This window comes from Coregonus lavaretus, assembly GCF_964263955.1.
Source record: "Coregonus lavaretus genome assembly, chromosome: 1".
In the NCBI taxonomy this organism is placed as follows: Eukaryota; Metazoa; Chordata; class Actinopteri; order Salmoniformes; family Salmonidae; genus Coregonus; species Coregonus lavaretus.
The window spans coordinates 31,955,823-31,981,118 of record NC_139988.1 but is presented as its reverse complement, the minus strand read 5'-3'; the positions used below and the strand labels follow the sequence as shown (position 1 = coordinate 31,981,118).

The window sequence follows — 25,296 nt, the reverse complement described above, 5'->3', positions numbered from 1 at the left end:
CGATCTGGAGCAGGTTTTCCTCAAGGATCTCTCTGTACTTTGCTCCGTTCATCTTTCCCTCGATCCTAACTAGTCTCCCAGTCTCTGCCGCTGAAAAACTTCCCCACAGCATGATGCTGCCACCACCATGCGTCACAGTAGGGATGGTGCCTGGTTTCTTTCAGACGTGACGCTTGGCATTCAATATTGGTTTCATCAGACCAGAGAATCTTGTTTCTCATGGTCTGACAGTTCTTTAGATGCCTTTTGGCAAACTCCAAGCGGGCTGTCATGTGCCTTTTACTGAGGAGTGGCTTCCGTCTGGCCACTCTACCATAAAGTGCTGCAGAGATGGTTGTCCTTCTGGAATGTTATCCCATCTCCACAGAGGAACTCTGGAGCTCTGTCAGAGTGACCATCGGATTCTTGGTCACCTCCCTGACCAAGGCCCTTCTCCCCCAATTGCTCAGTTTGACCAGGCAGCCAGCTCTAGGAAGAGTCTTGGTGGTTCCAAACTTCTTCCATTTAAGAATGATGGAGGACTCTGTGTTCTTGGGGACCTTCAATGCTGCAGACATTTTTTGGTACCCTTCCCCAGTTCTGTGCCTCGACACAATCCTGTCTCGGAGCTCAACAGACAATTCCTTCGACCTCATGGCTTGGTTTTTGCTCTGACATTCACTGTCAACTGTGGGACCTTATATAGTGTGTGTGCCTTTCCAAATCATGTCCAATCAATTGAATATACCACAGGTGGACTCCAATCAAGTTATAGAAATATCTCTCATTTTATTATGTTACTAGTTTTTGCTTAGTAGCCAGAGCAATGGTGTCACGCAAGTGGTCATGTGCTGAATGCATGGACAACATGGATATTCTTGGAAAAAGTTAAATTAAGAAATAGAGCTTCACCTCTTCAATTATGAGAGTTATTTGACAAAGGTAAGTGTAATAGAAACTGCAGAATATGCTCTTTCAGATACTATATAGAAATCACAATGTTATACCTGCATGTGGTTGAAGTCGGTGTCCTTCCACGCCTCGCCTTCCGCCTTGGGTAGTGTCCCTCCCACGGGGGGCCAGTATGAAAAATGTATGCACTCACTAACTGTAAGTCGCTCTGGATAAGAGCGTCTGCTAAATGACTCAAATGTAAAATGTAAATGAGGAGGATTTGATAAAGTGATGCTCCTTTCCATGCATCTGTAAATTACAAAATGCACCCATCTCTTCATGTACAATTTGACTGATAGGCCTAATATTGTCACTCATCAGATTATTGTCAATTTAATCTTGTCTATAGGCTAACTCGTATTATGTGTGAAATTAGTTTAGGTGTAGTTTCGATGGGCCGGCTGTGCAGGCTGACTGGCATCGTTTGTTTCCCGCTCATCAAGTTGGAAAGAGTCAAGGATATGTTTTGCATTATTCTGAAGGCCTACTGCAACACATAGAATGTTTTCATTTCCCTTACAATAAATTTGAATAGGCATAGAGTTACAGTAAATAAAACAATCCTGTAGTAGCTTATTTTTATAAAGTAAAACGTAAAAAATAATGGTATCAACCCGCAAGGCGCGCGGTCAAATTATTAACATGAGCGCCAACACTTTTACTGATACATATTACTGATAAATAGGCATAACACAAACTCATCATTACAATATTGTCTTTCTAAATTTAATCAACCTCTTCACCCTCCTTATCATTCAGTTAGGCCTAATTTAAATTCAATTGTGAAATAAGGTGCACAAGTATCGGCCATTCATCCATTTGTCATTCATTCAGTGAGGAGAGAGAGAGTCGCATTAGCGCCTGGCTGGGTGCCACCGTCCTACAGCACATTGTCTTGGCGGGTTAAATTAGGAATAGGTGTGAAAAAAAACAGGTAAAAATGCTCTAAATACTTTTCTGTTTGTGATTTCAAAATTCTGACAATTGAGCAGTGTAAAAATACAAACATTTAGGAAAAGTCAGGGAAGGAGCAGGACATAGCTTTTTTTTGGGCTGATTCTTTTATTTATTTACACACATTGAAAACGCATTAAATCACAACACACAGTCAAATGTACAATTTTGGACAATGATTCTTTGTCTCCCCACCAGGTCTCGTATGGACATCCTGGGATCCCCTTCCCGCTACGTGCACTCCTCCCAGCCGGCCCAGATGCACTCCCTGGAGGAAGGAGGTGGGGACCGGCAGGGTGGCGGTGGGAGACCAGGCCAGGAGGTCTCCGTAGCCTCCGCGGCCGACCCCGAGGCCCACAGTAACGCCTTCATCCGGTCTGTACCACTTGCAGAGGAGGAAGACTTTGACAGCAAGGAGTGGGTGATCATTGACAAGGAGACTGAGCTCCAGGACTTCCTGGGTCTCCTGGGCCCGGGGGCCGAGCCTACCACCTCGGGTCCCACCACCGACGAGGAGGCCGAGGAGCTGAGGCCCCTGGAGGAACTGGAGGAGCGGAGGAGGTTACGGGGAGCTGGAGGTGGAGAGGTGGTGGTGAGGCCTAAGATGCGAGCAGGAGGCATAGGGGCACTTCCGGATGGGGAGGGGTCTAATGGGGCTAGTCCTGGACACTCTGGTTATCACACTCTGCCTCATAGCCATGGACACAGACCACGGCCACAGTCGGAGCACTTTGGAGCTCACGGACAGGTAAGAGCAAGGGACTGCGGGGTAGAGAATTGGTGTGTGTCTTGGTGTGTGAGTGTGTTTATCTGGGTTGGGGTCCATTTGAACTGAATTGAAATTCTAATTAAATTTAAATGTACTAGGCCACCTGTCTGTCTTCGTCTGCATCTGTGTTTGTCTTTCTGCGGGTATACAGTACCAGTCAAAAGTTTGGACACACCTATTCATTCCAGGGTTTTTCTTTACATTGTAGAATAATAGTGAAGACATCTAAACTATGAAATAACACATATGGAATCATGTAGTAACCCAAAAAGTGTTAAACAAATCAAAATATATTTTATATTTGAGATTCTTCAAAGTAGCCACCCTTTGCCTTGATGACAACTTGGCACACTCTTGGCATTCTCTCAACCAGCTTCATGAGGTAGTCACCCGGAATGCATTTGAATTAACAGGTGTGCCTTGTTAAAAGTTAATTTGTGGAATTCCTTTCCTTCTTAATGCATTTAAGCCAATCAGTTGTGTTGTGACAAGGTAGGGGTGGTAAACAGAAGATAGCCCTATTTGGTAAAAGACCAAGTCCATATTATGGTAAGAACAGCTCAAATAAGCAAAGCGAAACGACAGTCCATCATTACTTTAAGACATGAAGGTCAGTCAATACGGAACATTTCAAGAACAATACGGAACACTTCAAGTGCAGTCGCAAAAACCAGCACTATGATGAAACTGGCTCTCATGAGGACCGCCACAGGAAAGGAAGACCCAGAGTTACCTCTGCTGCAGAGGATGTTAATTAGAGTTAACTGCACCTCAGATTGCAGCCCAAATAAATGCTTCACAGAGTTCAAGTAACAGACACATCTCAGCATCAATTGTTCAGTGGAGACTGCGTGAATCAGGCCTTCATGGTCGAATTGCTGCAAAGAAACCACTACTAAAGGACACCAATAAGAAGAAGAGACTTGCTTGGGCCAAGAAACACGAGCAATGGACATTAGACCGGTGGAAATCTGTCCTTTGGTCTGATGAGTCCAAATTTGAGATTTTTGGTCCCAACAGCCGTGTCTTTGTGAGACAGAGTAGGTGAGTGGATGATCTCTGCATGTGTGGTCCCACCGTGAAGCATGGAGGAGGAGGTGTGATGGGGTGCTTTGCTGGTGACACTGTCTGTGATTTATTTAGAATTCAAGGCAAACTTAACCAGCATGGCTACCACAGCATCTGGTTTGCGCTTAGTGGGACTATCATTTGTTTTTCAACAGGACAATGACCCAACACACCTGTAAGGGCTATTTGACCAAGAAGGAGAGTGATGGAGTGCTGCATCAGATGACCTGGCCTCCACAATCACCCGACCTCAACCCAATTGAGATGGTTTGGGATGAGTTGGTGTGATGAGGTTTGAATGAAGGAGTCAGGCGCAGGAGGTAAAACACCAAAGGCCAGAGTTTATTCCGTTCATATAAATAAAACGTACCCAGCGTCAAAACGAAACTAACAAGGGAAAATAATCCACCTTGACAAAAACACATGGAAGAGTAGCTCAACCGAGCTACTCGCTCTCACAATAAACAATCACTCACAAAGACAAGGGGAACAGAGGGAACACTTATACACATACTAATTAGGGGAATGAGCACCAGGTGTGTGTGTGTGATTGACAAGACAAGACATGACAAGTGGAGTGATGAGAATGGGATCGGCAGTAGCTAGTAAGCCGGTGACAACGAACGCCGAAACCTGCCCAAACAAGGAGGGGAGGCAGCGTCGGCGGAAGTCGTGACAGTACCCCCCCCTTGACGCGCGGCTCCAGCAGTGCGCCGACCCCAGCCTCAGGGACGGCCAAGAGGACACGGAGCAGGGCGAGTCGGATGGCGACGGTGGAAATCCCTCAACAGGGAGGGATCGAGGATGTCCCTCCTTGGGACCCAGCACCGTTCCTCTGGACCGTACCCCTCCCACTCCACGAGATACTGAAGGCCCCCCACCCGACGCCTCGAATCCAGTATGGAACGGACCGAGTACGCCGGGGCCCTCTCGATGTCCAGAGGAGGTGGAGGAACCTCCCGCACCTCAGACTCCTGGAGCGGACCAGCTACCACCGGCCTGAGGAGAGACACATGAAACGAGGGGTTAATACGGTAATCAGGGGGGAGTAACAACCTGTATGTAACCTCGTTTATCCTCCTCAGGACTTTAAACGGCCCCACAAACCACGGGCTCAGCTTCCAGCAGGGAAGGCGAAGGGGTAGATTCCAGGTCGAGAGCCAGACCTGATCCCCCGGTATGAAAACCGGGGCCTCCCTGCGGTGGCGGTCAGCATTCGCCTTCTGATGACGCACGGCACGCTGGAGGCGAACGTGGGCAGCGTCCCATGTCTCCTCCGTGCGCCGAAACCAGTCATCCACCGCAGGAGCCTCGGTCTGGCTCTGGTGCCACGGTGCCAGGACCGGTTGTTAACCCAAAACACATTGGAAAGGTGTTAGGTTAGTGGAGGAGTGGCAGAGAGAGTTCTGAGCATATTCTGCCCATGGCAGGAACACTGACCACTCCCCCTGCCGGTCCTGACAGTAGGTCCGCAGGAACCTACCCACATCTTCATTCACCCTTTCCACCTGCCCATTACTCTCGGGGTGAAATCCAGAGGTCAGGTTGACCGAGACCCCCATACGTTCCATGAACGCCTTCCAGACTCTAGACGTGAACTGGGGACCTCGGTCGGACACTATATCCTCTGGTACCCTGTAGTGCCAGAAGATGTGAGTAAACAGAGCCTCCGCAGTTTGTAGGGCCGTGGGGAGACCGGGCAGAGGAAGGAGGCGGCAGGACTTCGAAAAGCGATCCACAACGACCAGGATAGTGGTGTAACCTTGGAAGAGGGGAAGATCAGTAAGAAAATCAATACTAAGGTGAGACCATGGTCGTTGTGGAACTGGTAAAGGTTGTAGCTTACCCGCTGGGAGGTGCCTAGGTGCCTTACTCTGGGCGCACAGTGAGCAGGAGGAAACATACACCCTCACGTCCTTAGCCAAGGTAGGCCACCAGTACTTCTCGGTTAGGCAGCGCATTGTACGACCGATACCTGGATGACCAGAGGAGGGTGACATGTGTGCCCAGTAGATCAGACGATCACGAATAAACGCAGGTATGTACTGCAGCCCAGCTGGACACTGCGGTGGAGATGGATCTGTGCGTAATGCCTGCGCTATATCCGCGTCCATCACCCATACTACCGGCGCCACAATGCATGAGGCCGGGAGTATGGGGGTGTTATCTCTGGGCCTCTCCTCTGTGTCATACAGCCAAGACAGTGCGTCTACCTTCACGTTCTTCGTACCCAGAATGTATGAGAGTGTGAAATCAAACCGGGTGAAGAAGAGGGCCCACCTGGCCTGGCGAGGATTCAGCCTCCTCGCTGCCCGAATGTACTCCAGGTTACGGTGGTCTGTCCAGATGAGGAAAGGGTGTTTCGCCCCTTCGAGCCAATGCCTCCACACCGTCAAAGCTCGGACAACAGCCAGCAGCTCCCGATCACCAACGCCGTAGTTCTACTCTTCCGAGCTGAGCTTCTTCGAAAAGAAGGCACAGGGGCGGAGCTTGGGTGGCGTGCCTGAGCGTTGGGATAAGACAGCGCCTATCCCTACCTCAGACGCATCCACCTCCACTACGAACGGTAGTGATGGATCGGGGTGGGCCAGTACCGGGGCTGAGGTGAACAGACCCCGCAATCTACTGAAAGCCAAATCAGCCTCAGCAGACCAGCGGAGCCAGGACGGCCCACCCTTCAACAAGGAGGTAATGGGAGCTGCGACCTTGCCAAAGCCCCGAATAAACCTCCGATAGTAGTTGGCAAAGCCAAGGAAGCGCTGCACCTCCTTCACCGTGGTTGGAGTCGGCCAATTACGCACGGCAGAAATGCGATCTCCCTCCATCTCCACACCTGTGGTAGTAATGTGGTATCCGAGGAAGGAGATTGACTGCTGGAAAAACTCACACTTCTCTGCCTTGGCATAAAGATCATTTTCCAGCAGTCGGACCAGTACCTTGCGAACCAGGGACACATGCTCGGCGCGCGTAGCGGAATACACCAGGATGTCATCGATGTAGACCACCACCCCGCAACCAAGCATGTCCCGAAACACTTCGTTCACAAAGGACTGGAAAACGGATGGAGCATTCAACAAACCGTAGGGCATCACCAGGTATTCATAATGCCCCGAAGTTTTGCTGAATGCTGTTTTCCACTCATCCCCTTCCCGAATACGCACCAGGTTGTAGGCACTCCTGAGGTCTAATTTGGTGAAAAAAAACGGGCCCCATGCATTGACTCAATCCCTGAAGGAATGGGGGGAAGAGGATAACTAAATCGTACCATCACCTTATTCAGTGGTCAATAATCAATGCACGGGCGTAAACCGCCATCTTTCTTTTTCACAAAGAAGAAACTCGAGGAAGCAGGTGAAGCGGAGGGACGTATATACCCCTGGCAAAGGGACTCGGTGCCGTATGTTTCCATAGCCTCCGTTTCAGCCTGCGACAGGGGATACACATGACTCCTGGGAGGTACAGCGTCTACCCAAAGGTTTATCGTGCAATCCCCCTCCCGATGAGGTGGTAATTTAGTCGCTTGCGTCTTGGAAAACGCGAGTGCCAGATCATGGTATTCGGGGGGAATGCGCACAGTGGGGGTACCGTCTGGACTTTCCACCGTGGTCGCACCAACGGAAACACCTAGACACCTACCCGGACACTCACGCGACCACTCCGTAAGAACCCTCTGCGGCCATGAAAAATTGGGTTGTGAAGGGCTAACCACGGAATACCTAAGACTACAGGGTAAGCAGGAGACTCAATAATCAAGAAAGTGATCTGCTCAAAATGTGTCTCCTGTGTAATCATGGTGACTGGTACAGTAACCTCCTTAACCAACCCGGACCCTAATGGTCGACTATCAAGTGCTCTGATGGGGAGTGGAATGGATAGGGGAACCAATGAAATGCCTTGATGGCGTGCAAATGCCCTGTCCATAAAGTTCCCAGCTGCGTCTGAATCGACTAGCGCCTTACACTGGGAAACTACCAGGTGATCGGGAAAGGAGATCGATAAGGTACAGTGTGCCGCAAAGGGCTCTGAACAAGTTTGGGTGTTCGTTACCTGGGGTGATGCGTGAGTACTCTGCCTACCGCCTCCAGCCCCAAAGGAACGTTGACTGAGACATGAGGTGGATTGTCTCTTCGTGCCACCAGAGTTCTCTCGACCGGCGGATCCCCCCAGCACCATCTGCTCGGGGTCAGAGTCGTCCTGAGTGGGAACGGGCAGACCCCTACCAGGACGTCCTCTGGCTGCTAGCAGATTGTCCAGCCGGATGGCCATGTCCACCAGTTGGGAGAACGATAGCATGGCATCATGGCAGGCTAGCTCCCGTCGGACGTCCTCCCTTAGGTGGCACCGTAAATGGTTGATCAGGGCCCGCTCGTTCCACCCGGACCCCGCAGCCAGCGTCCGGAACTCAAGCGCGTAGTCCTGTGCGGTCCTCGTCCCCTGCCTCAGATGGACCAGTCGTTCGCCCGAAAACGGCCCGAAAGAGGCGAGCAAACTCCCCGGGATATCTGGATCCCTCCAGGGGCTGGGGTGTAGGTGGCTGGATCCGGTTGACCAGCTGGTCTCGATAGATCGGGTCCTCTCCTCTCCAGGCGTTCTACTACCTGAAGAACCCGATCCATCGCTTACCCCAAGCTGGCCAGCATCGAGGAATGCTCCTGGACCCTTGCCACAACTCCTGGCATGCGGTCTTCTCCTGCTGACTCCATTCAGCAGAGTGAGTGATTCTGAGATTAGGTGTGAATGAAGGAGTCAGGCGCAGGAGGTAAAACATAGAAGTCCAGAGTTTATTCCGTTCACATAAATAAAACGCACCCAGCGTCAAAACGAAACTAACAAGGGAAAATAATCCACCTTTGCAAAACCACATAGAAGAGTAGCTCAACCGAGCTACTCGCTCTCAAAATAAACAATCACTCACAAAGACAAGGGGAACAGAGGGAACACTTATACACATACTAATTTGCTCATGTAAGTTGCTCTGGATAAGAGCGTCTGCTAAATGACTAAAATGTAAATGTAATTAGGGGAATGAGCACCAGGTGTGTGTGATTGACAAGACAAGACATGACAAGTGGAGTAATTAGAATGGGATCGGCAGAAGCTAGTAAGCCGGTGACGACGAACGCCGAAACCTGCCCGAACAAGGAGGGGAGGCAGCCTCGGCGGAAGTCGTGACAGTTGGACCGCAGAGTGAAGGAAAAGCAACCAACAAGTGCTCAGCATATGTGGGAACTCCTTCAAGACTGTTGGAAAATCATTCCAGGTGAAGCTGGTTGAGAGAATGTCAAGAGTGTGCAAAGTTGTCATCAAGGCAAAGGGTGGCTACTTTGAAGAATCTAAAATCTAAAATATACTTTCATTTGTTAAACACTTTTTGGGTCACTACATGATTCCATATGTGTTATTTCGTAGTTTTGATGTCTTCACTATTATTCTACAATGTAAAAAATAGTAAAAATAAAGAAAAACCCTTGAATGAGTTCGTGTGTCCAAATTTTTGACTGGTACTGTATGTCTATGTTATCTTCGGCCGTGGGCCATTTCCTGTTATTTCCTGTGTCGACAATGTAACTGGACACAATTTGCATGAATGGTATACTTATTCTTAATCTTCTCAGCCATTGGTAGTTACTTTTTGAAGGTGAAGTTATGTACACCCAGTGTTAATTTGTCCAATTACTGTGCATAGCTTACTGTATTTTTGCTTAATCTATCCACTGACTAAAGCCTATAATTACCAAGCTGTCGTAAAGTCAATGGATAATGTTTTATTTAGACCGGTGGTATTGTATTTAATAAGTCATCCAGTGAGTGTAAGAGGACTGCAGATTCCTATCTCCTATGAAGATTGAATTCCCTCCATCCGGGATACACAGCTGTGCAGCTGTTCATGAAGCACAGCAGTGTGGAGGAACAGTTACAGTGCATTCGGAAAGTATTCAGACCCCTTGACTTTTTCCACATATTGTTACGTTACAGCCTTATTCTAAAATGGATTCAATATTTTATTTTTTTCATCAATCTACATACAATACCCCATAAGGACGAAGCAAAAACTGGTTTTTGTAAATATCTGTAAATGTATAAAAAATAAAAAACATAAATACCTTAGTATTCAGACCCTTTGCTATGAGACTCGAAATTGAGCTCAGGTGCATCCTGTTTCCATTGATCATCCTTGAGATGTTTCTCCGAGACAGGATTGTGTCAAGGCACAGATCTGGGGAAGGGTACTAAAACATTTCTGCAGCATTGAAGGTCCACAAGAACACAGTGGCCTCCATCATTCTTAAATGGAAGAAGTTTGGAACCACCAAGACTCTTTCTAGAGCTGGCCGCCTGGCCAAACTGAGCAATCGGGGGAGAAGGGCCTTGGTCAGGGAGGTGACCAAGAACCCGATGGTCACTCTGACAGAGCTCCAGAGTTCCTCTGTGGAGTTGGGAGAAACTTCCAGAAGGACAACCATCTCTGCAGCATTCCACCAATCAGGCCTTTATGGTAGAGTGGCCAGATGGAAGCCACTCCTCAGTAAAAGGCACATGACAGCCTGCTTGGAGTTTGCCAAAAGGCACCTAAAGACTCTCAGACCATGAGAAACAAGATTCTCTGGTCTGATGAAACCAAGATTGAACTCTTTCGCCTGAATGACAAGCGTCACGTCTGGAGGAAACCTGGCACCATCCCTACTGTGAAGCATGGTGGTGGCAGCATCATGCTGTGGGGATGTTTTTCAGCGGCAGGGACTGGGAGACTAGTCAGGATTGAGAGAATGATGAATGGAGCAAAGTACATAGAGATCCTTGATGAAAACCTGCTCCAGAGCGCTCAGGACCTCAGACTGGGGTGAAGGTTCACCTTCCAACAGGAACGACACTAAGCACACAGCCAAGACAACCCAGGAGTGGCTTCGGGACAAGTCTCTGAATGTTCTTGAGTGGCCCAGCCAGAACCCGATTGAACATCTCTGGAGAGACCTGAAAATAGCTGTGCAGCGACGCTCCCCATCCAACCTGACAGAGCTTGAGAGGATGTGCAGAGAAGAATGGGAGAAACTCCCCAAATACAGGTGTGCCAAGCTTGTACCACCATACCCAAGAAGACTTGAGGCTGTAATCGCTGCCAAAGGTGCTTCAACAAAGTACTGAGTAAAGGGTCTGAATACTTATGTAAATGTTATATTTCAGTTTTTTCTTTTGAATACATTTGCAAAAAATGCTAAAAACCTGTTGTTGCTTTGTCATCATGGGGTATTGTGTGTAAATTTATGAGGATTCTTTAAAAAAAATCAATTTTAGAATAAGGCTGTAACGTAACAAAATGTGGAAAAAGTCAAGGGGTCTGAATACTTATATCCGAATGCACTGTATTTGCAATGATTGAATTCTGGCCATAGTTTTAATAACATTAATTTTGGCAGCTATAGATGTACGTCACTGAAATGGGTGGCCTGAAAGTTCCTTGCAGTTTGAGTTTTTTATTTATTTAATCATGATTGTCTCATTGATACAAAGATCTCTTTTACAAGAGAGACCTGTTCAAGATAGCAGCCATTTCAACCATTTTGTGCTGATGATGCAGGATAATGCTGTTGTGTGAATACATGTTCTGATAGAAGATATGTTATAGGTTATGATGGTAAACTGTTCCAGACAGTACACAAAAACTGTTTCACACAACAGGTAGGGATATGTTTCTCCTCTCTCTCCTCTCTCTCAGCGCCAAGTCAATCTCCCCTCGGAAACCCCATTAAATATCTTGCCAGAAAAACATTGGCCTGTGCCTGCATATCCATATCCAGTGACAGTCAGCAAACACTGAAATGCTTGAACAACATCCCTTTTTATCCATTCAAAATAAAACCCAACCCAAACGATTGTGCTTAGGTCTCGTTTAAAGAGATTGAAAAAAGAGATCCCTCCCCTTATATTTCTGCTGTGTGTGCATGTGTGTGTGGTGTGCTCACTGCAACATGCACACAGACACACAGAGACCCAGACATTCCCCTGCCAGCAGAGATAGAGAAGAGACGGAGTCTTCTTGGCCACACCACCGCCTGATGCCTTTCTCCTCCACTCTTATTGGTCTTTTTCAGTTGGAGGAGGACAGGCCCCACCCCCACCACTCTTTCCAGAGGCCCAACCAATTGAGGAGATTGGCGTCGTACGTGTTCTCGTCCTCTACCCTGGAGACGGAGCAGTATCCCCATGGTAATTCGGAAGCTGGGGCGTTGATCCAGAGAAGCCGCTCCGCAGAGAGTAGCCCCGCCCGTCTCCCCTCGCGGCGCCACATACCCCTGGTACCCGGCAGCCCCGGGGGGTCGCGACCCAGACACTCTGTCCTCAACCTGTCCCGACTCCAGATACAACAGATGCTGGCCAAACTAATGAACAAGACGTGATCGGATAAAAAACCCAGTAGGGGTTGTAGCTAACATTTTGTGTAACCACATGCAGCGCTTTTTCACGAACCACAACAACAACAATACCTTCTGCTCCCTCCTCCTCACATAAATAGACACACTCTTGGCTATATCTAGGCGGACTGGAGGGTTTAACAAAAGGGAATATTACAAAAAAGGGAAGAATACTTTTTTATTTATTGTGCAATAAACTGGGGCCGACCTGTACCCTGTGCTCCGGATGAGCCTGTGGACCTGTGGAACAGGAATAGTAGGATCGGGTTTTGTCCTTCTGGAGGAAGTGCAGGCAAGGTCACTGGATACGAACCCCAGGCTCCTAAAATGGCCACCCCACGAGGCATACAGCTCAGTGGATATTGTGGATGTGGATGGAGAGAGTAGAGCTGGGAAGATAAACCAAAAATTATCGGCACCGATCACTTATCGCAGGCATTTTGCTGATATCATTCATTACGATAAGTAGCCTATACTAGAGAAATGTGAAGTTTGAAATGAAATAAGTTTGCTAATATGGGTGATTGTATGGAGCGATTTTAGTGCCAACAGAGACAAATTCATAGTTAGAACATTAATGTAACATATAACATTGGCTTCAGAAACCGCCAGAAGTTTCTGTTTACCACAGAGAGAGTTTGATTCTGTCTGTTTTCCTCTACCTGTCCTGGCTGGCAAAGTACCAGGATGTTGTCTCTGGTTTTGAATCTGAATTTAGAGAACTGAATTTGAAAACTGAATCTGAAAAGTTGAATATATGAAACTTTGATAAACTTAAAATGATAGTTTGTAAACTTGAAACTGAATATATAAATAATGAATGTGAATATTCAATTCAATTGAAAATGAATTTTAAAACTGAATGCAATATTCATTCAATTCAGTTTCAAATCATGAAATACAAGTTCAATTTATGAATTCAATTATTAAATTTGTGCATTACAAATTCAAAAATATTCAATTCAAATTCAATATCCTAATATTTTAGAATTATCGACTAGGTGAAAAATCTGTCGATGTGCCCTTGAGCAAGGCACTTAACCCTAATTGCTCCTGTAAGTCGCTCTGGATAAGAGCGTCTGCTAAATGACTAAAATGTAAATGTAAATGTAATTATGGAATTCAAATACAATTTCTGTTGGCACTGAAATCGCTCCATATGATTGTTAATGGCACAATTGATGGCTACAACCAAGTTAGTAGTAGTAGTAGTTTAAAGGAGAATAAAAAAAAACTGTGTTTAATTAATGTTATAAACTTATCGTTCTATTTATCGTTATTGCATCAATTTAGACAATTTATCGCGATATGGATTTTTGTCTATATCACCCAGCTCTAAGAGAGAGACTGAGGGAGATAGGTAGAGCGAGAAAAGAGAGAGAGGAGAGAGAGAGATCCACATGGTTCAAAAAGTTGTACACCACAGACACTGTACATACCACTTTACTGTACACTGACACTCGTTTTTTGAAAGATGCTGTTTTTATTCAAGCGCTGAGTACTGTAGCTTTGTTAGATGTAGAATTTTAGGCAAAGAGTTGTGCTTTGTGTCATTTCTGCTCTGCCCAGGCTTTCATCTGCACATGCTAAAAGTGCTTTAGGACTGGTGTGTGTGTGTGTGTGAGGACTGGTGTGTGTGTGTGTGTGTGTGTGGGTGTGTGTGTGTGTGTGTGGGTGGGTGGGTGTGGAAGGGGGATGAAATAAGTATAATTCCCCTCCTACTCATTATCATCATCATCATCATCATCATCACCAACACTATTACCCTCTTCATCCTCATGTATTGTTCTTGTTTGATCTAGTTTATGGTTTTGTTATTTAAAATAACAAAGCATAGCAAAATGTTGAATGGCTGTTGTGGATGCTGCTTTATCATAGTCAATGTGCCAGGATGTTGAGATGAACAGAGATACATTCTAAATGATTGTTTCTGTCTGAGGGTCAATTATGGGTCAGTATAGGCAATAGATTGATAGGCAATAGTTTCCATCATTGTAGTGGAATGCTGCTTTGTCTTACCGCATATAAATGTTTATAACATGTATGTAGCACGCCTATAACATGTCTATAATATTGTATTATTCATATGCACACAAACGATTGCATCTGGTTTTGACAGTTTTACCAGTGTTACCAGCAATAATGATTTATTTTTCATTATTTTTATAGTTTCTAATGTTTATTGTTGTGAATCTTTTAATTTATCTTGCCTTTGATACTGCTGTTTGGACTCTGGATAGAAGACACAGATCTTGTTGCTTCAAGAACATGCCTTCATTTTGCTGCACCAGTCACAACTATAGATTTTGTGAAATGTCCATATTGTCAATATTTGTTGCTCACTACTGTAATTGTTTAAAAGGAGGGGATTAAGGCTGAAATTCAATTGAACCTGTCCTAGCAATGTTTACGCAATGTTTGTTTACTTGTGAGAGGAGTCTCCCTGGTAGTAGTAGTAGTAGTAGTAGATTTGAATTTTTTACAAAGGAGAACAGAATTTCTGACCTCCTTTTGTAATAATTGTTTTATGACAGGTTAGGAGCAGAAGCAGGGAGACAGAGTAGAGGGAGCAGGAAGGGCTCATGCGAGGTTCGAACTGGGATCCATTCTGCAGGGGGAAGCAGGCCTACAGTGCATTCGGAAAGTATTCAGGCCCCTTGACATTCTGTTACGTTACAGCCTTATTCTAAAATTTATTAAATTCATTTTTTTCGCTCATCAGTCTACACACAATAACGCATAATGACAACGCAAAAACAGGTTTTTTAATTTTTTGGTACATTTATAAAATATACAAAACTGAAATATCACATTTACATAAGTATTCAGACCCTTTACTCAGTACTTTGTTGAAGCACCTTTGGCAGCGATTACAGCCATGAGTCTTCTTGGGTATGATGCTACAAGCTTGGCACACCTGTATTTCGGGAGTTTCTCCCATTCTTCTCTTCAGATCCTCTCAATCTCTGTCAGGTTGCATGGGGAGCGTCGCTGCACAGCTATTTTCAGGTCTCTCCAGAGATGTTCGATCGGGTTCAAGTCCGGGCTCTGGCTGGGCCACTCAAGGACATTCAGAGACTTGTCCCGAAGCCACTCCTGCATTGTCTTGGCTGTGTGCTTAGGGTCGTTGTCCTGTTGGAAGGTGAACCTTTGCCCCAGTCTGAGGTCCTGAGCGCTCTGGAGTAGGTTTTCATCAAGGATCTCTCTGTACTTTGCTCCGTTCATCTCTCCCTCGATCCTGACTAGTCTCCCAATCCCTGCCACTGAAAAACATCCCCACAGCATGATCCTGCCACCACCATGCTTCACCGTAGAAATGGTATTGACCAGGTGATGAGCGGTCCCTGGTTTCCTCCAGACGTGACGCTTGGCATTCAGACCAAAGAGTTCAATCTTGGTTTCATAAGACCAGAGAATCGTCTTTCTCATGGTCTGAGAGTCCTTTAGGTGCCTTTTGGAAAACTCCAAGCGGGCTGTCATGTGCCTTTTACTGAGGAGTGGCTTCCGTCTGGCCACTCTACCATAAAGGCCTGATTGATGGAGTGCTGCAGAGATAGTTGTCCTTCTGGAAGGTTCTCCCATCTCCACAGAAGAACTCTGGAGCTCTGCCAGAGTGACCATCGGGTTCTTGGTCACCTCCCTGACCAAGGCCCTTCTCCCCCGATTGCTCAGTTTGCTGGGCGGCCAGATCTAGGAAGAGCCTTGAAGGTTCCAAACTTCTTCCATTTAAGAATAATGGAGGCCACTGTGTTCTTGGGGACCTTCAATGCTGCAGAAATGTTTTGGTACCCTTCCCCAGATCTGTGCCTCGACACAATCCTGTCTCGGAGCTCTATGGACAATTCCTTCCACCTCATACCTTGGTTTTTGCTCTGACATGCACTGTCAACTGTGGGACCTTATATAGACAGGTGTGTGCCTTTCCAAATTATGTCCAATCAATTGAATTTACCACAGGTGGACTCCAATTAAGTTGTAGAAACATCTCAAGGATGATCAATGGAAACAGAATGCCCCTGAGCTCAATTTCGAGTCTCATAGCAAAGGGTCTGAATACTTATGTAAATACGTTATATATATATATATATATGTTTTGCAAACAAATCTAAAAACCTGTTTTTGCTTTGTCATTATGGGGGTATTGTGTGTAGATTGATGAGGATTTTTATGTATTTAATCCATTTTAGAATAAGGCTGTAATGTAACAAAGTGAAGGGGTCTGAATACTTTCTGAATCCACTGTATATGGTTCCAGAGGCGAGCGCATTATCCGCTTGCCCTGGGCCAGTAGTAGTAGGATTTAACCATAAAGATCCAGTAGGCATTGATTGATGCTCAACGTTAAATTCAAGTCTTCCTTCCATCAAATCTAAGGCAATATGACACCAATGTCGATGAAATTTTGCAAATCAACTTGATTGGAGGTACACAACATATTCCCTGCCTCTCGTCATGATCCATTTGAATTCTAATTCCTAATTCTATGGATTTAACAGTACCCAACACCGCTTTGAAATTTCATTTGACCATTGGAAAAGAAGAGCTATGCTGTGTAAACACCACAATGCAGGTTTAATTGAATTGAGACCATGTATAGATTGTATAATGAGGAAGAAATATGTTATAATACACTTGCCTTTTTGGTCTTCCATCAATTTCACTTTTTCAGAGATCCAATAATGAACCTCACTGAATGTATTTCTCAACCTCTGATTAAGCTCAGTTCTGAGGCTGTATGTATCGAGCATCTCAGAATACAAGTGCTGATCTAAGGTCAGGTACCCCCTGTCCATGTAATCTTATTAAAAGGAAAAATTTACTCCTACTCTGAGACGCTTTGTGAATAGGGGCCCTGATCTCAGTTCAGTTCTCACAATAAACAATAATGGCTGCCACTTTGCTTGAACTATATTTTGTCAAGTCTGATTTGTATGTGATATGTCCTTGTGTACGTTGGTCTAGAGTTTATCTTCTTCACTTTGGTTTATTTCCAAACGAAAAAAGGATACTCACAGATCAGTGATTACCTTAGTAGGTTTGGTAACCATGTGTTAAAAACATGCACGTCAAACATTTTGTTTGGCTGGTAACGGTGAAATGGGTTTTGGGAGTTTTCCTGCCGAAGCATTCTCATGTAAAATTACATGCAATCATATACTGTAATGATGCTGCTTTAGCCTATATTATGTTGCCCCAGTCTTGTGTGTATGTCAGAGGGGGCTGGTGGGAGGAGCTACAGGAGGACAGGCTCATTGTAATGGTTGGAATGGAATCAATGGAATGGTACCAAACATCAAACACTTGGAAACAATGTGTTTGACTCCGTTTCATTGGGGACTCTTCTATGAAAGTCCTTCCTGACTCAAATTCTTCCTAGGATGTATAATGATTCGCAGTACTGGCATACCTGCATTTCAGTTCATTGCAGATAATGTATGTGTGAGGTGGGGTGGGTTGGCATGGGATTGTGTAAGATACTTTGGAGTGAATGTAAAAGATGTCAACAATTATTTGAACAACATCGTGATCTGTGAGAGTCTTTCTCAGTAAAGGAGGACAGGACAGTCCATATCACCTATAATATAAGCATTTGTTTTTGTATCACAGTAACCCTGTAGAGTCATGTATTACATCATGTATTTAAAAGCATGTATATCAAGCAATCTTTTAAATAAATGTTTAAAAACATGTATATTAGTACATTGCTGGATCAACAACATTTCAGTACTTTGATGTCAGCATGTCATGTGATCTTGTATATCTGCTTCACAGCTGTACATACATTTGGCAACACACTGTTTTTAACCATGCCTACACCATGGCTACACTTGAAATCAAACCTGGGTTGAGCAATTTAAAAGAAAACAGAGAACATAACATGCACTTTCTGTGCCTTTTTATCCATGTATGTAAACAATCCTCAGACACTTGTATACAACCAAAATATGATTAAAGGATTTGGGGAAGTACTTTACGGAAATGTTGTCTTTGCGTGAGATGGTTTGATGCTATGATAGTAATTTTAAACATATCTAAAGTTTTCTAATAGATTCATATTTTTAAGATCATACACTGGTTCTGCTCTGCAACTGTTTACAGTTACGTGTACTAAAGTCTTTGTGATGGTGTTCTTCAAATATGTTTGTTCTGTTTCATTTCATTAACACATTGTTAAATAATACATCTGATATTTCATTGTTATATACTGTATGTAATATGTCCTAGGGTTCAGGGAAAGTGTTTCCTTTCCTTTGATACTTGTGTACTACAGCCAGCCTCTCTCTTTGTCATATGTTGTAGGCCCCGGAGCAGATCAACACATACCAGAGTGGCAGTGTGGAGGACCTCCTCCAACAGAGTGCAAAGAGAGAGAGACCTGACCTTATCATGCTGGCCCAGCATCGCCTATATCGGGTGGACTTCCTCTCTGCCATGCTCACCGCCACCCTTCCGCCTCTCCAAACCTCCTTTGAGGTTGGTTCCGGAACCCTTGTTGAGCAGGATCGTGATAGGGATGTGAATGGGGCCGGGGTTGGGTCCAGCGGTGTCGGGAGCCCCAAAAGCAGCGAGCACAGCCAGGAGGGAGATGATGGAGCTCCCTCTACTCTCCTCGCAGACGAGCCTCCTCTGGACTACCCTCACCAGGTCTCTGCGGGAGTCGGGTTAGGGGGTGATCCGGACCTGGAGCTGGAGGAAGGCTCCAAAACCCTGGTGCTCTTCTCCCCTGGAGACATGAGGAGGTCCCTTGCCGTGGTGGGCGATCTACCCCCGGACGATACTGGGAGCCGCCAGGGGACCCTGGCAGCCATCACACCCCAGTGTGAGAGAGCCCTGGGAGCTCTGGGAAGCCTGCTGGACGTGTCTGAGCCAGGTACTCTGTCCTCCCAGCTGAAGTCCGAGCCCAAATCATCTTTGACGGCCGTCACTGCCATCCTGGTCAATGTGGCGTCCAATGTGGTTGCTCCTACTGGCACCTCCCCTCCTTTCACCAAAGTGGAGCGCACATTCATCCACATTGCCGAGACCACCCACCATAATGTGATGAGCTCCTCAGGGACCCTGCAACCCAGGCTGCCCACAGCCAAACAGGAGGACCGCTTGGAGGGAGAGAAAGAGGAGGATGTCTCCGATGTAGAGAAAGAGAGGGGTGGGGAGAGCAGATCCGATGGGGACCTCTCAGACAAAGACGTTGAGAATGGGAGTGAGAGGGAGTCTGAGGGTGAGGTCCCAAAGACATACAACGTACAGAGGAGGGAGAGTAGATCAGAAGGAGATGTCTATGAGAAAGATGAGGAAGGGGACGAGGAGAACATTCCAGAGAGCGACAAGGTGGAGGAGGGGGAGAAAGATGAGGAGGAGGAGGATGAGGAGAAGAGAGATAGTAGGTCCAATGAGGAAGTTCCAGAGATAGAAACCCTAGGTTCCCAAGAGGTAGACATGACTAAGGAGGAGGAAGAGGATGTTGCAAAGAAAGAGGTTGAGGAATTAATCCCTCCAGAAAAAGAGAAGGAAGAAGAGACGGAACATGGGGACGAGGCTCCGCCAGCGATACAGTCAAACTTCTCCTCTCCCATTCTCTGTCCCTCCGAAGAACCTGAAGCCCAGGATGTCCTGGGCTTCAGGATACCCCTATTGGATACCCCTATTGCCGTTTCCCCTGAGAAGGCGCCTGCCCAAGACGTGACGTTGGCAAAGAAGGAGAGCCAGGTCCAGCTCAAACAAAACATTGAGACTTCTCCACAAGAGGAACCCAAGGACTCTGGTGATCCAGAAACATTGGCAGTGCACCAGGTGGAGAGCAAAGAAGTGGCCAGCAAACAAATCAGGCCTCGCAAACTGAGCCGAATCCCGGTTCTCTCCCAGTCTGAGGAGGACACCGGCTCGGACCAGGACCAGTCGGCAGCGTCCCAGTCACTCAAGTCTCGTCAGAAGGCCAAGCAACCCCACCTAGCCCGGCTGGTCATGGAAAGGACACAAGGTCGTATGCTAAGACTGGCTTCTGTTTCCTCAGCTTCGTCTGCGGATGATGGCTGTAAAGCAGCAGCAGAGACCCAGTCAGAGGAAGACACCCATGATGAGGATGACTCTCTGCCCAGGAAGGAGAGGGGTGTTGGGGGGGAAAGGGAGAGACGTGGGGGGCGACAAAGAAGCAGGATACCCCGTCCTGTCACGCCTGTTAAGCTGCAGGGACCCTCTGTTACAGCGTCTGAAAATGGCACCAATGCTAGTGTCCACAAGCCACAACTTCCAACTGTATATAATAGGTGGGTTCAATTATAACATATCTGACAGGAAACACATGCTCTTATCAATTCCCAATCTATAGGGGCTCAAGCCAAGGCTGCCTTCTGTCTACTGTGTTGTTCACCCTGTCCTTTGAATAATATTCTGAATGGATAATAATATTCATATTATGTGAAAGACTCCATATTATAAACTCAAAACATCATTCTAGAACAGAATTGAGGATTCAAAGCATCATTCTAGATCTTTGACTATTTCTGTGTTGTGTCTCTGTCTTTCAGGCATCAATCTCACAAACCCAGGACCCCAAGCATGAATGTTCCACTGCACCAGAGGTCCCAGACTCTGCAATCCCGACCTGGACCCGGGGTTAACTCCTCCCCCCTATTCTCCACCCCCCGGGCCCCCTTGCGTGGGGTCATCTTCCGAGCCCCTCACTCTGCATGCCCCTTCCCCCGTAGCCTCAGCACCTCCCCCCGCAGCTACTCCACCTCCCGGACCGACAGCCCCTCCCCTCAGCGCCCACGCCGGGGGGCTGCAGTCACAGAGATCCGGAGGCAGCTCATATCCGTGCGGGCGCAGACTGCACTTCCGCTAAAACCCAGACCGCCTCAGACCGAGGACTCCTCAGCCCCTGGGACACCCAGAAGGCGAGGCAAACGTTACCCATCGTCATCTATATCCACACTTACATCCACACCCACCAAGGGGAAGTCAGATGCTTCTGAGAGCAAGACAGCCATCAGATAATAAAGGCTAGCCTAGCTTAGTGTATCAGGGCAATCTATCCATCAGACTATCCACACTGCACTTCACACACCCCTTTATCTACTGTATGTCAGAGAAACTCCACAACCTCAAACGTGTTTGTCCCAAATTGTGCAAAAACGCTTTGTTTTAACTCTCAGCTTAAGATAACAAAGAGGGGTCTGCTTCAAATCACAATTAAGCCCAAGAACAAAACAAGTAATAGGGAGCACCAGGCAGCGGTGTGACCCCCAACGCCACACAGACTAGGGAAGTGGGTGTTAGTAACTTCATCTGCAGCTTAGGCCTCCCTATTACAGTCTAGGGACTTGTTCCTTAGCAGGGTTCGAATTACACATTGACTCTTGGCGGCTCTGCACGACAATGGTGCCCAACGTCCATGTCGTTGACAAATGTGGGGTACCTGATTTGTTATGGGGGGGTCCCCTAGCCCCTCTGTAATTAAAGTCTGATCCTGGAGGAATCTAATGGAGTCTGACTCAGTACTGCAGCCCTCAAAAGCCTTAATAAGACCTGTTCTAAGACCTGTTCTTATCTACTCCTCCGATCACAAACGCTTCCAGGGACAAAACAACAACTGCAACAGGAGAGCAGCAGCCTCATCTGATCTTACTGACTAGTTTGCTTAAAGAAGTGCTTTAAATTAAAATGATCATGTGTGATATGAAAATTATATATAGCTAAATTATAGGATTCACCTTATTTAGGTCAAACCTCAGAAGTAATTTAGGGAACACTTTATTTGACGCTCCTTCTTATGAAGGGTTATCAACTGTTGTATTGCTTTACAAGCATTCATAGCACCTTAAAGATGAAGTCAAAGAAACTGTACAAAAAGCAATAAGGTACCAGAGACTGTTATGTATCATGAATATCTCTCTCATGCCTTATTACCTGTATTGTAAAGTTTCACAATGCTCAATGACTGCATCTATGAGATGCATTAATGTTTTTAAAGCATTATAACACATAAGGTGCATCAAGTAAAGTTTTACCTTCATGTACTTAAGAATCAGATCTGAAATGGTGTTTGATTATAAAAAGGCAGTGTGCAGTTTACACTTGTTATTATTTCTCTCTCACACCTAATCAGGGACTATCACAGCTGGTAAATCTGCATTTGGAATGAAAAAGTGTGCCGTATCTATGATAACCATTATAGACTAGTATACCGTCTTTTTAAGCCCTACGAATGCATCTATAAAGTGCTATGAATGTGCTTATTAGACAATATAACACTTCACGAGGAACCGCTTCAAGTGTTACTAAATATTTCCTACAGTAGGCCTATATCTCCATTTGAAATAAGGGTAACGCTACATTAAGTAAAGTGTTACCGAAATAAGTGTCATTATTACTCTTTCTTTGTTCATTGAGATTGAACTGGATTTTTGGGGGATTCGAAATGAATGCGTTTTACAAGATTAAGTTGATGTATCTACTAGTGGCTTTGTAATGGTCCACATGTGTTCTTGTCTACCTCGGGAGATGGTTTCACCCAGATATGATCACAAGTGGCTTTTCTTTAGGGGAATTCACTGGATGTACCCAGAGATTAACGTTACGTCCCAAACGGCACCTTATTCCCTATTTAGCACTACTTTTGACCAGGGCCCATAGGGGATGCTAGCTATACAGGGGGTGCTAGCTATACAGTTTCACTGAATGTTTACTTCAGGTGTAAAATCATCAGTCAATCATTCACATTTCAGAGATTTAGCTAATTCCTTAATTTTTTTTCAGTTACAAATACCTATTATTCTGAACATATGTGTCCCCTTACTACATGCTGCATATTAAAAACATCACTGTAGAATATTCTTTATTTTGCACTTTAAATGTCACTGTTTATTTGTCTTTTCTCACTGTTAGTCTGCACTTTTATCTTACGGAAATCATAATTTCTCTCATCAAATGACAAGGATAATACAATTTACAATATAGCGATACATCTACGATAGTACAATACAACATTTTCAAATTCATTTATTTTGCTTCGTACAATACCCCAACAACTTTCTAACATCACCGAAAAATGTCTTGAGCAATTTAGTAAGACATGCACTCAGGTAGAGCTGCTATGTGATGTCAATCATTCACAGTTTAATAAGAAGCAATTTCATTGGCTCACACTAATAAAAGTTTGCTTTTAATTGGTCCATCAGCACTTCTAGGAAATTTGCCATGCCTTGCCATTGAAATATACTGGTGTTCCATAATAATTTACCAATAGTGTATAGTTACTTCTTGAGACAAAAAGTTAGCTTTATTTTCATTTGATAAATCAAAAGTGTTAATTGCATTTGTTTCGTTTACTTACATTTTCAGAAGTGTCAAATTGTTGGATGAGACCTCGAGCTTTAACAATACTGCTGCATTCAAACTGTGTTTAAAATTAGTGTGGTGTTAAATATACAGTATGTGTTTAATTTGACATTATTCTAAAGATTGTTTGGTGAGAGAGATGGAACTTATGGAAAGTTATCAGAACAAATACTTTCAGCAATGACAAACTACAACATTAATAATTAAATATGGTATGTAAATTGAAGTGCAATGAAATGCTAACCAATCAAAGTTATTACGAACTACATGTACCTGCATTTTTAAGAACATCAAGATAAAGTATCCAATGTAAACATTTAACTATTGTACATGTACTTAATCATTAACTTTGATTAAAGAAAAAAAGAAAAAATAATCGATGAATACATAAAATGATGGTAGGAAGAGGGAGAAATAATATTATTATTTTATGGGTACATTCAAGATGTTTTCTGTCCCCATCCACATTTACTTGTCTGGACTATCGATCTGCCCAATCTAGGACGGACTTTGCATGAATGTGTTTAATTAATTAAATCATTATCAAATCAACTGCTTATTATACGAACTAGCTTGCTTACAAGTTATCCATTTGATCAATGATGACCGACAATAAAGACCTGCTTCATTCATGTTGGTATTGACCATTGTCTTTGTTTGAATTGATACCTTTGTTTTCCTCACCAACATGGATACCCTCCATGTTGATTTTTTGCATTATGGTGGGGCATAATTGGTTTTCCAAACTGGTTTTCCAAACTGGTATTACACCTTTTATATAAGTAACATGTACAACATTCTAACAATTGTTACAGTTAAATTATGCACTGAAATGTGTCAAATGTATGCTATGGTTTACAATAACTCAAACAAATAGCTAACATTCTATGTTTAGATGTTCTATCATTTTATTAATATGTAAAGGAAAGAGTGCCACCTAGTGAAAAATATGCACCTTTGCTTTTGTTCTGTTCACATCATAGTCAAGTACATATTATTGGCACCCTTGATAAAAAAATGAGGTAAAAAGACTGTATAAAATAAATAATACAAATACTGAGCTATATTGTAAGCTAAAAAAATTGGGAAACAAGTAATTTTAAAAAAAGTCCCAAAAAATTATTGGCACCCCTGTTTTCAATACTCCGCCACCCTCCCCTTGCGAGGATAACGGCACTGAGCCTTTTTCAAAAATATTTTATGAGATGTATAACACATTGGGAAGGATCTTAGACCATTCCTCCACACAGAATCTTTCCAGATCCTTGATATCCTTCGTCTGCGCTTATGGACTAATCAATTCAAACCACAGGTTTTCAATGGGGTTCAAGTTCGGAGACTAAGATGGCCATTGCAAAATTGTGATTTTGTGGTCAATTAACAATTTATTTGTGGATTTTGATGTGTGCTATGGGTTATTGAGGCAACCAGGTTTTTGGCTAAAATGTCCTGGTACTTGGTAAATAAAGTTCATGATGCCGTTGACCTTTAAACCTGTTAAACTCTGTGTGGTTGTTTTGGACGCGGTACTGGAGCCGGTGAGTTTGGGGGACACCCCAAAATAGAAAGTGACATATCATTTGAAAGCTACAGTCCTTGTCTTTATGAAAGTTTAACTCAGATCTTAATGCTGGCAATGTCATAAGAATCTTCCCCCTCCTCATAAAGGCCATAAATCATGTACAATGTAGATCAAGTCACCAAAAGTGAAAACATTTAGTATGCATGGAAAGGATACACTCTGATTGTAATTGTAAAGCAATGCATTTCCTTCTCCATCCACATTACCTTGTATGCATCCTCCACATGCACCGCTGATCTAGC

The 25,296-nt window shown here is 44.8% G+C and overlaps 1 protein-coding gene across 1 annotated transcript in view; it reads left to right on the top strand.

Annotated features, from left to right (window-relative positions):
• The window catches only part of LOC311145459 (tau-tubulin kinase 1-like), a gene marked incomplete at both ends in the record, with an annotated part of 40,714 nt that extends 19,585 nt beyond the window's left edge, over positions 1 to 21,129 (top strand). Inside the window, 3 exons of the mRNA XM_084181702.1 lie at positions 2,086 to 2,635; positions 18,436 to 20,399; positions 20,661 to 21,129. Of these exons, the coding sequence (XP_084037828.1) occupies positions 2,086 to 2,635; positions 18,436 to 20,399; positions 20,661 to 21,129 (2,983 nt within the window). The remainder of the gene's footprint in view (positions 1 to 2,085; positions 2,636 to 18,435; positions 20,400 to 20,660) is intronic.
• Between the last annotated feature and the right edge of the window lie 4,167 nt (positions 21,130 to 25,296).